Source organism: Culex pipiens, chromosome 1, assembly GCF_016801865.2.
Source record: "Culex pipiens pallens isolate TS chromosome 1, TS_CPP_V2, whole genome shotgun sequence".
NCBI lineage: Eukaryota > Metazoa > Arthropoda > Insecta > Diptera > Culicidae > Culex > Culex pipiens.
In genome coordinates this window covers 123,423,563-123,435,839 of record NC_068937.1, presented here as the reverse complement: position 1 = coordinate 123,435,839, position 12,277 = coordinate 123,423,563, and the positions used below count along the sequence as shown (strand labels likewise).

At 41.8% G+C, this 12,277-nt stretch overlaps 1 protein-coding gene across 4 annotated transcripts in view; it reads right to left on the bottom strand.

The window, feature by feature from the left end:
• Nucleotides 1-12,277, bottom strand: part of LOC120426151 (dynein axonemal heavy chain 10) — a 105,944-nt gene that overhangs the window by 4,306 nt on the left and 89,361 nt on the right. For all 4 annotated transcript variants that reach the window (XM_052706310.1, XM_052706311.1, XM_052706312.1 and 1 more), the window contains one exon: nucleotides 6,179-6,283. In XM_052706310.1, the coding sequence (XP_052562270.1) occupies nucleotides 6,179-6,283 (105 nt within the window). The remainder of the gene's footprint in view (nucleotides 1-6,178; nucleotides 6,284-12,277) is intronic.

The window sequence follows — 12,277 nt, the reverse complement described above, 5'->3', positions numbered from 1 at the left end:
TCTCTATGGCTCAAAAGTAGCGGATTTTTGTCTCCTAAAACATATCAAAAAATCTCGAAAATCAAAAAAATACATATTTTGGGAAATTGAGCTTAAGTGAAAAAAAAGTTGATTAAAAAATCTGCAATTTTTTTTTCCATGTACCTATTTTTTTCTCAAAAGTCCTCAACAATACCTACAACTTTGCCGAAGACACCAAATTGATCAGAAAATTCACTCAAAAGTTACACCTGTTTGAATATTTACATACCATTTTTGTATGGACAGCAGCCAAAATTTATGGAGACTTGTATGGGTGAACCAATGACGCAAAATAGCTTATTTGGTCATAGGGAAGGCCCCCCCCAAAGTTTGAGTCAAATAAAAAAATACAAAAAATAAAAATGGTCGAAATCGGCCGATTTCGTAGAGAGTTGCTCACATTTTCTTTACTATTTGGCACCAAAGTTTTGCAAATTTGCAAATGAAATCAGTGAGAGAACTTAATATGATTTTATTTTATTCAATTCAATTTACTGTTCATATTAAACTAACCAATTCGTCTGAAAATTTTATGTAAAGATTTATTTCAGATAACATTAATTTCTTAAGCATTGACAACTGGAATAGATCTTGCTTATTGTTAGAATGAACATGAACTATTTCAATCTTGTTAACAGTTTTAAACAAAAAAGGTGCAGTTGGTTATGTTACACATGACCAGTATGACAAAGAACTTTGCTAGATGATTGTTGAAATTTTCGATTAGAACGTCCGATCCAAATTTCCCCATGATTCCCTTATAATTACACAAGACAACTCTTTTGTGGTCTATTTCGTGGCTCTGAAACAGGCTGTTTGATTTGTAAAGTTTTAAGACATAATATCAACGTCCTATCGAACTAAGGGGATGAAAATTGCAAGTGGAGCTGAACTGCCCTATTCAGGGCTCTAATTGATTACGAAATAGTTATTCTAAATTTCCAGAAACAGATTTCAGAAGTTTAACAGTCATTGTTCCCCAACTCTTATGGTTCGGCAAATGTCCCCCCATCGGAACATCCCCGGGGCCTCTTGGCCACTACTGCCGAAATTTCAAATTTCATGTCCAGAATCAAAATCCATAAAGTTTAATACCCATATTGCCCCAACTCTTATGATTCGGCAAAAGTCCCCCCATCGGAACATCCCCGGGGCCTCCGACCACTCCGGATTGTGGCCACTACTGCTGAAATATCAAATTTCATGTCCAGTATCAAAATCCTTAAAGTTTGATACCCATATTGTACCAACTCTTATGGTTCGGCAAATGTCCCTCCATCGGAATATCCCCGGGGCCTCCGGCCACTCCAGGTGGTGGCCACTACTGCCAAAATGTCAAATTTCATGTCCAGTATCAAAAACCCTAAAGTTTGATACCCATATTGCCTCAACTCTTATGGTTCGGCAAATGTACCCCCATCGGAACATCCGCGGGGCCCTCCGGATTGTGGCCACTACTGCTGAAATGTCAAATTTCATGTTCAGTATCAAAAACCTTAAAGTTTGATACCCATATTGCCCCAACTCTTATGGTTCGGCAAATGTCCCCCTATCGGAACATCCCCGGGGCCTCCGGCCACTCCAGGTGGTGGCCACTACTGCCAAAATGTCAAATTTCATGTGCAGTATCAAAAACCCTACAGTTTGATACCCATATTGCCCCAACTCTTATGGTTCGGCAAATGTCCCCCCATCGGAACATCCGCGGGGCCTCCGGCCACTCCGGATTGTGGCCACTACTGCCGAAATGTCAAATTTCATGTGCAGTATCAAAAACCCTACAGTTTGATACCCATATTGCCCCAACTCTTATGGTTCCGCAAATGTCCCCCCATCGGAACATCCGCGGGGCCTCCGGCCACTCCAGGTGGTGGCCACTACTGCCGAAATGTCAAATTTCATGTGCAGTATCAAAAACCCTACAGTTTGATACCCATATTGCCCCAACTCTTATGGTTCGGCAAATGTCCCCCTATCGGAACATCCCCGGGGCCTCCGGCCACTCCAGGTGGTGGCCACTACTGCCGAAATGTCAAATTTCATGTGCAGTATCAAAAACCCTACAGTTTGATACCCATATTGCCCCAACTCTTATGGTTCGGCAAATGTCCCCCCATCGGAACATCCGCGGGGCCCTCCGGATTGTGGCCACTACTGCTGAAATGTCAAATTTCATGTTCAGTATCAAAAACCTTAAAGTTTGATACCCATATTGCCCCAACTCTTATGGTTCGGCAAATGTCCCCCTATCGGAACATCCCCGGGGCCTCCGGCCACTCCAGGTGGTGGCCACTACTGCCGAAATGTCAAATTTCATGTGCAGTATCAAAAACCCTACAGTTTGATACCCATATTGCCCCAACTCTTATGGTTCGGGAAAAGTCCCTCTATCGGAACACCCGCCGGGGACTCCGGCCACTCCAAGTGGTGGCCATTCCAATTCCCGCTCATGCCGGCTGGCATGTCTTGGCGTGTCCATGCCTCCAGGCTATCTGCTCCCGGGCCTCCAGGCCGTCTGCAAACGGGCCACCAGGCCATCTGCTCCTAATGTGTTCTCGTCGACGTCCAGCAACAGAATGAATTTTCGGGACCGACCGAGCCGAGTTTTGTTAATTTAGATCGGGGACGTATGCCCCGCCTTTTTGCACCCATTCTCCTACATCTCCTTATTCGCTTTTTGCCGCGTCGACGATCCGAAAATTATGAGGTATGTAGAGTGGGGGTGATTTTAGATACATCAATCTCACGTCTCTATATTGACTGATTGGGAAACGTTTGTTCAACCAACCAGCGTGCACCAAAAAGAGGGGAAATTTGCCGAGAGGGGAATTCGTCACGTAACGTTTTCGCTTCGCGAAATTTTTGGATTGACACCCCGTCCGTATAGAAACCTTAGGACAAAGTTCTTTGTCAAAATGGTGTTATAACCTTTTTTTCGTTTTTGTTTACCGCGACTTGGTTAAAGTTGAACTTGTATCATTAAATGTTTCAAAGAGGGTTTGCAAGAAGAATTTATTAAGTAGTATTCGAGAAATTCAATATTAAGTTAAATATTAATTAAGCACTGGAGCCACCAAGGTTGTAAGAAGAAAAACATGTATATTATTCATGACCTGAAGCCAGTAAGACTCGTTCTGGAAAAGTTCTTTGCCATCAAATACATAATTTTGGCATGATTTTTGTTTTCATTTCAACTTTATGTGCCAATGTTATTCATATTCACTCAAACTGGTCACAGAGACAAATTTGAAAGCAATTTTATGGATGTGGAGCATGGATTCATTTTACTCACTGTCCAAACACTTTGATAAACAGATAACACTTCTTAACAAAAATATTGATGATCATGTTTTGGTTTTGTACGACCTGATAGACAGCATGAAAAATTAGTAAATTTATATATTTTCTTGAAGTAGTATGATTTTTTACTAGCATTCTAGCCATTAATTTATCCTTACACTCATTTTGACCATTAAAGTTGATGTTCTATCGTTCTATACAATATTGTTGCACAATATTAATCAAAACCAGGATGCGAGAATTCCCGTGATATCCCGAGAAATTCGTTGAAAATTTTCCGTTTCCCGGGAATTTTGTGACCCCGGGAAATTGGACGCTATATTTATAGAACGTTTTCAAATAAAGCTCTACTGCCCATGTTCGCATAAATGTCCCATATGCAAAAACAGCAAGCTGAGAAAAACGCATTTGAAGTTTGTCCCACACATAAGGCTACGTGTTAAGTTTTCGCTAAAAAAGTGGATTTCCTCCTGATTGCTAGAACAAAGAACTGGATGTTATAGGCTTTTCTGAAAGAGCACACGATTTTGAACCAAGCGGCATCAATAACTCAAAAGTGATGAAAATGCATATGGGACATTTATGCGATCAGGGGCAGTCTAGAACTGTAAATAAATTTTTTTGAATCAATTTCACAAATAATTGTAAATTGCATTAATAGTTGATTATAATATTTTCAATTGAAAGGCATTTATTTCTATCGTACACCGAATGTTGACTTCTTAGCATTTTCATTTTTAAAAACAAAACTTTTCATGAACTGACGATTCTTTTGACCCTTTAAAACAACTGTTTTTTTTTGCGCGTTTTGGCTGTAGTGGCACAATTGGAAGATAATTGATTTTTCTACATAGAAATGCTCAGTCATAGCTCAGTCCAGCAGTAGGAGTCGTCTCTTTAGATCCTGTCTCGGTGGCGTCACTGGTAGGCGGTTGGACTAACAATCCAAAGATCGTCAGTTCGAATCCCGGGGTGGATGGAAGCTAGGGTGTAAAAAAAGGTTTGCAATTGCCTCAACAATTCAAGCCTTCGGACACCTAGTTTCGAGTAGGAATCTCGCAATCGAGAACGCCATATTCGCTGTAGAGCGAATAATTTGATATTTTTAAATATTTTACAAAAAAAAAAAAAAACAAACAAAACAAAACAAACATATTCACACACACGGTAGATTTTCTTGGGCATTTTTCTGTTCTGTACAACACCTTTTGTGAACAAAGTAAAAGTAAGTCAACAATCTTTGTCAATAATAGCGGAGCTCTGAGCATTTTTGTGAAATAAAAATCGACTTTCTTAATTTTTGGATATTATTCCTTGTTCGCAAGACTGTTAAACTGATTTAATTAAGAAGGCCTTAAAATTCCATTGTTTACTTAACAAGAGACTTAAAAATATACAAAATTAAGTAATGAATTAGACCATAACGCTGAACACAAATTGCGATAATGTAATGTATTCATTTTACAGGAGCACATGCTTTAAAAAAGGATCATATCTGTTAATGCATTTTTTTTCTGATTGGTTCCATTCCAAATGCTGCAAAAAATGCCATTAATCTTTTTTTTTCGAACCACATACGCTGGGACGTCATTCAATCAATGTATATTTAGTTCTGTTCCGTACAGATTGATATCACTCGATAAATCTATTAATTTTCCGCCTTTCCACGCGCGCTGACGGGGACATTCTGAACCGGCCACCAACATTTTTCGAAGGGAAATCGATTCCCTCGGGCACCCACGGCGTCCTGGTCCTTTCAAATGAAGAAGAATGGCCAGCAATTTGCACCCATTAGTGTGTTTGAGTTGGAGAGAAAGGAAAATCAACAAATACAGGATACAACATCATTTCAGCTGGGTGCCGGGCGGACTCTGACTGTGATGAGCGTGGTTGTCTGGTCCACGTGTACCACCCTGACGTGACTCACGCGAGTCCCCCAGGTTGGGGATAAAAATGCCAATCTGATTTGATCCTTCCCCCGGCGGACTCCAATCCCCTTCCGTGGGGGATCCGGGGGGTTCAATTTCTGTGTTGTACACAACAAACGTCCGGGACGTTCTCGGGGAGAGCTCACAGGACAAACAAATTGGACACTGTGTAAACAATTAACCACACACCACCGGTTGTTGTTGGCCGGACCAAGGACCATGCACAGTATGAGAACCATGAGAACAGGTCATCCCGTCCACGGGGGGTGCTGAATGTATCTCATCACTTTCACGGTGGGAGGTAAATTTGCCTAAAGCATCTAGATAAAGAGCCAGAGAGCGAACGGGTACCAGCGCACAAACAACATGGTAAACACACGTTGTTTCGTCCCTGGGAAATCAACTAGTGGTGGCGACTAAAATGTTACTTTTATCTTTAAAAATTGCAATTATATGCTACAACATACATTTCCAGAGTTTTTTTTTAAAGGTCCTATAAGTCATTGTTTCAAAAAATCTTCGGGAGCGTTCTTTTATTACGTAACGCAGTTGGTGCGGACGGGGGGTTACGCTCCCTACACATTTTTTTTTAATTTGTATTGTTTTTTTTTACAAGGAGGAGGAGGGGGGTCCAAAAATCCAAATTTCTGCGTTACGTAGTAAAAGAACGTGTTTTTCTTAGAATGTTAGACTTAATCACTGTTAACCTCTTCTTTACTTGAAACAGTGGAAATTACAGGAGTTCATGAAAACTGTGTTTAGTCACCATGCATCGTATCTAACTGTACAAAATCTTTGAGAGTACTAGCACACAATCAACGGTCATACAACGACTCGGCTCTTCCTTCAGGACAATAGGATGTCCGTCCGGCTCCCTCCCACTCAAATCACTCTGCACGTATAATTTATATGCTGTTTGTTTAATTTACCTGAACTAATGCGGTTAAATAACTTTCCGGTATGTGGAGTCCCGACAACCACATCACCAGCGGTTCGCCAGACACTGACCAATATTTATACTGCTGGTTCCTCCGCTGTGTGGGGGTGTGCGCGTACCCGAGAGGTCACATCCGGTTGGCCAATGTGGGATGGTGGCGGTGGTGGTGTTGGGTCATCAGACACAGATATGGAAGAAACAAGTAACAGCATGTGTTAGTAAGGGGGGAAGGGATGGAAAGGGTTGGTTACTTTCGGTGCAAATTGAATTCGTTGTTGACAAGCGAGCGAGGATAATTATGCGATTTTCCACCTGGAAGGATTTGGTCCTGGTAATGATGCTGTTGAGGAGCGGAAAAATGTTCGAGGAAAGTTAAAAATACGTTATGACAATAATGATGATGGGAATAATGGAAAAAAATAATACTAAGAAATTAAGATCAAATAAAAAAATTACAGACTTACAGACAAATTGTGCAGGGCTGAGCTGTAGGTTAGTCGAGGTTAGTCGTCGACTAACAAGTTCTTTAACAAAAAGGTCGCCCTCCTTAAACAATTTGGCGCCCTCAGCAGGGCCCAAGAGAAACTTTGCATTTTGCAAATTTGCCAAGTTGCCGATTTGTGCTGCGCCTTCTTGAAAAAGATAGAGCGCCCTCTCAGGTAGCCCCAGGGTGCCCAAAATGCCATTTTTGCAAATTAAAAAAAAAAGTGCCTAAGGGAGATCAGGGCTGAGCTGTAGGTTAGTCGAGGTTAGTCGTCGACTAACAAGTTCTTTAACAAAAAGGTCGCCCTCCTTAAACAATTTGGCGCCCTCAGCAGGGCCCAAGAGAAACTTTGCATTTTGCAAATTTGCCAAGTTGCCGATTTGTGCTGCGCCTTCTTGAAAAAGATAGAGCGCCCTCTCAGGTAGCCCCAGGGTGCCCAAAATGCCATTTTTGCAAATTTAAAAAAAGTGCCTAAGGGAGATCAGGGCTGAGCTGTAGGTTAGTCGAGGTTAGTCGTCGACTAACAAGTTCTTTAACAAAAAGGTCGCCCTCCTTAAACAATTTGGCGCCCTCAGCAGGGCCCAAGAGAAACTTTGCATTTTGCAAATTTGCCAAGTTGCCGATTTGTGCTGCGCCTTCTTGAAAAAGATAGAGCGCCCTCTCAGGTAGCCCCAGGGCGCCCAAAATGCCATTTTTGCAAATTAAAAAAAAAGTGCCTAAGGGAGATCAGGGCTGAGCTGTAGGTTAGTCGAGGTTAGTCGTCGACTAACAAGTTCTTTAACAAAAAGGTCGCCCTCCTTAAACAATTTGGCGCCCTCAGCAGGGCCCAAGAGAAACTTTGCATTTTGCAAATTTGCCAAGTTGCCGATTTGTGCTGCGCCTTCTTGAAAAAGATAAAGCGCCCCCTCAGGTAGCCCCAGGGCGCCCAAGATGTCAATTTTGCAAATTTAAAAAAAGTGCCTAAGGGAGATCAGGGCTGAGCTGTAGGTTAGTCGAGGTTAGTCGTCGACTAACAAGTTCTTTAACAAAAAGGTCGCCCTCCTTAAACAATTTGGCGCCCTCAGCAGGGCCCAAGAGAAACTTTGCATTTTGCAAATTTGCCAAGTTGCCGATTTGTGCTGCGCCTTCTTGAAAAAGATAGAGCGCCCTCTCAGGTAGCCCCAGGGCGCCCAAGATGTCAATTTTGCAAATTTAAAAAAAGTGCCTAAGGGAGATCAGGGCTGAGCTGTAGGTTAGTCGAGGTTAGTCGTCGACTAACAAGTTCTTTAACAAAAAGGTCGCCCTCCTTAAACAATTTGGCGCCCTCAGCAGGGCCCAAGAGAAACTTTGCATTTTGCAAATTTGCCAAGTTGCCGATTTGTGCTGCGCCTTCTTGAAAAAGATAAATCACCCTCTCAGGAAGCCCCAGGGCGCCCAAAATGCCATTTTTGCAAATTAAAAAAAAAAAGTGCCTAAGGGAGATCAGGGCTGAGCTGTAGGTTAGTCGAGGTTAGTCGTCGACTAACAAGTTCTTTAACAAAAAGGTCGCCCTCCTTAAACAATTTGGCGCCCTCAGCAGGGCCCAAGAGAAACTTTGCATTTTGCAAATTTGCCAAGTTGCCGATTTGTGCTGCGCCTTCTTGAAAAAGATAAAGCGCCCCCTCAGGTAGCCCCAGGGCGCCCAAGATGTCAATTTTGCAAATTTAAAAAAAGTGCCTAAGGGAGATCAGGGCTGAGCTGTAGGTTAGTCGAGGTTAGTCGTCGACTAACAAGTTCTTTAACAAAAAGGTCGCCCTCCTTAAACAATTTGGCGCCCTCAGCAGGGCCCAAGAGAAACTTTGCATTTTGCAAATTTGCCAAGTTGCCGATTTGTGCTGCGCCTTCTTGAAAAAGATAAAGCGCCCCCTCAGGTAGCCCCAGGGCGCCCAAGATGTCAATTTTGCAAATTTAAAAAAAGTGCCTAAGGGAGATCAGGGCTGAGCTGTAGGTTAGTCGAGGTTAGTCGTCGACTAACAAGTTCTTTAACAAAAAGGTCGCCCTCCTTAAACAATTTGGCGCCCTCAGCAGGGCCCAAGAGAAACTTTGCATTTTGCAAATTTGCCAAGTTGCCGATTTGTGCTGCGCCTTCTTGAAAAAGATAGAGCGCCCTCTCAGGTAGCCCCAGGGTGCCCAAAATGCCATTTTTGCAAATTAAAAAAAAAAAGTGCCTAAGGGAGATCAGGGCTGAGCTGTAGGTTAGTCGAGGTTAGTCGTCGACTAACAAGTTCTTTAACAAAAAGGTCGCCCTCCTTAAACAATTTGGCGCCCTCAGCAGGGCCCAAGAGAAACTTTGCATTTTGCAAATTTGCCAAGTTGCCGATTTGTGCTGCGCCTTCTTGAAAAAGATAGAGCGCCCTCTCAGGTAGCCCCAGGGTGCCCAAAATGCCATTTTTGCAAATTAAAAAAAAAAAGTGCCTAAGGGAGATCAGGGCTGAGCTGTAGGTTAGTCGAGGTTAGTCGTCGACTAACAAGTTCTTTAACAAAAAGGTCGCCCTCCTTAAACAATTTGGCGCCCTCAGCAGGGCCCAAGAGAAACTTTGCATTTTGCAAATTTGCCAAGTTGCCGATTTGTGCTGCGCCTTCTTGAAAAAGATAGAGCGCCCTCTCAGGTAGCCCCAGGGTGCCCAAAATGCCATTTTTGCAAATTAAAAAAAAAAATTGCCTAAGGGAGATCAGGGCTGAGCTGTAGGTTAGTCGAGGTTAGTCGTCGACTAACAAGTTCTTTAACAAAAAGGTCGCCCTCCTTAAACAATTTGGCGCCCTCAGCAGGGCCCAAGAGAAACTTTGCATTTTGCAAATTTGCCAAGTTGCCAAGTTGCGCCGCGAAACGCTGCCGCGTTTGTTTGAATTAACTAGCAGTGCTCTTCAACGTGCTACGTTTTGATGGTTCGTAGATGCTGCTACGTTGTTGGGTTTTATGCATCGCTAGCATACAATGACCGGTGTTATGGTTTATCAGAGTCTGGTCTGTTTTTGAAATAAACATTTTTGTTCGCTGCTATGATTAAATTTATTGCGGCTGGAGTGGCTATTTAATGCCAAATCATTAAAAAAAACTTTCCGTCAGTAGGGATGAAATTGGGTCAAAATGATTTTTTATGGAATTTGCAATTCCTCAGTCTTTTCAATGAAACTTAATTCTGTTTAAAGGGTTGTGTAGGAGACTTGATGCCTTGAAGTTTTGCATCATTTCCGGCATTGTTCTGTGCAATGGTTTTTGTTCTATTGACCAAAACCCCAAATAGGAGGGCCGAGGTACCCCAACGGAATCCGGAATATCTCCGGTAAAAGTGGACCATATTTGTCCCCTATCTGACAGTTCAAAATATAGACAAATCTGGATCTTTTGCAACCGGAAGCATCCAATTTGGTCAATGCTATCAAAAGTTATGAGATTTAAAAAAAAAGGGGTCAAATGACTACCCGAGTGTTTGAGTGTTAAAGGATTTAGGACAAGACGGATAACATATTTCTGTCTTTTTGAAACCCGAGAAAATATCCGGTTACTCGGATTTGTTCAGTTTCTCATTGTTGACGTGTGGTTTAAGGAAAAGTTAGCTGTAGTGTTTTGTAGGTAGTTTTAAGAAAATAGAGGTACAAAAAATTACAGTCGAATAGTACCGGTTTAAAAGTTGCAAATCAAAAGTATGCTACAGGGAGCTGAATTGTGTTGCAAGCCAACCCTCCCCCCCCCCCCCCGCTCATCACCTGGCGCCCCTAGTACAAATATAGGCGCCCTACGAGAAGAAGCGCCCTCGACAGGAACATTGGCGCCCTAAACCCGCCAACAGCGACTAACTAGTTCAAAATCGTACAGCTCAGCCCTGAAATTGTGTACCTGTGAACACTTTAGAGATTTAGTACAAAAAGAAGAGCATCGGGGCCGACATTTATTATGCAAATTCAGAGACAGCTTATTTTTTTTACATATTCCGTCTTCCTAAGGTATCGAGACTACTTTTGAAAAAAGTTGTCAGATCCTCAATTTTCCAACGACAAGTCACATTATGCGTCCAGACATAATTTCTATCAAAATATTTCAGATCCGTCATCAAAAGGAATAATACTTTCACATAGTGTCGTGACGGTTGAACAAGGGCGTCTGTGTGACCCGTTACAAATTTCTGTTGCTTTGGGGAGATGGTAAACTTCTTTTAACCCTCTAACGCCCATGGTTACTCCAGAGCACCACTAACTTTTGTCTTCAAAATTAAATTTCTCTGCAACCATGCAATTTTTCAACCAGTTGTAAGCTGCGTCAGTTTATATAGAGTGTTAGCTTATAACCATTAAAATTTCATCCAATTTGGTCGATCCAGTTAGGGACCATCCACAAACCACGTGGACACTTTTTTTGGTAATCTCCACCCCCCCCCCTCGTGGACAATTGTCCATACAAAAAAAAACTTTTTTGTATGGAGCGTGGGCAATCGCTATACCCCCCCCCCCCCCCTAAAGTGTCCACGTGGTTTATGGATGGTCCCTTACGAGTAATGGTGAAAAACGTAAAATATCTCGATCTTGCTCTGAACGGGAAGGGGTTAATTTAAGCACTGGTATTTGTAACAACAAAATTCGTACAACAAACTTATATACGTGGGTGTAGAAATTACTGAACATAAAATGACGAACTGTATGATCAGGCGAACACCTGTGTACTGGACCAAGCTTCCGGCGGGTATGGTGTGTTGTTGTTGTTGTTGTTAATTCATTTATTTCTGGCAGCTTTAACCTTCTTGGTCATTCGCTGCCCTCGCGGGTATGATGATTATTCATTCATTCATTCATTCATGCTCATAAGCTTTGACAGGATTTTTTTATTTAATCTTTTAAGCTTATCGGAAGTGTTTTACAAAAACCTTCAATTTTATAATCTTCTGGACTAAAGCCAATTTCTTGTGAAACTTTTAAAGTACTTTCCTAAACATAATAATTTCAATAGGGATTATGGGACCCCAAGACGGATCGAATGACACCAACCCAGCTAGTGTTGATATAATAGAGTGCAACTATTTTGATCAACATCCCTAAACAGACCACATACAGACATTTTTTTTAGAATTTAAAAGTGATTCACAATGTATTCGGGAGGGTTGGTCTAGGAAGCCCTTTGTTAATCTATATATATAAAAAATTTCGATGGGTTTGTTCGAACGCAAATCAGTTCAATACGGAGCGTCGGATCGAGGAGCTCTTTGTTGCGTTGGGTTCGTATAAGTCCAAGGAAGGTTCTTACGCCAAAAAGTTACACCTTTGGCCACTCTGGAACCGATTCCGGAAAATCTGCAGATTGTATGGGAAAAGCTGCGTAAAATCAAATTTTGATCACAGGAGGCTGAATAAGCAAAAAAGTTAAAAATGTCAACAAAAGAAAAAAAAAAGGCAGGACGAAGTTTGTCGGGAAGAACTTGGTTCTCAAAAAAGTGATTAAGTGTTGCTCAACTTAGTATGCCGAAAATGAGAAAATTTCCCCCAAAATAGGTTTCTATCTCAAAAGCAGAAGGTTAAGGGATTAAATTTTGATCGGTAAACTTTAAAATTTATCGATTTAAATAGAACTTTGAACACGAACAAAAAAAAAACAACGAA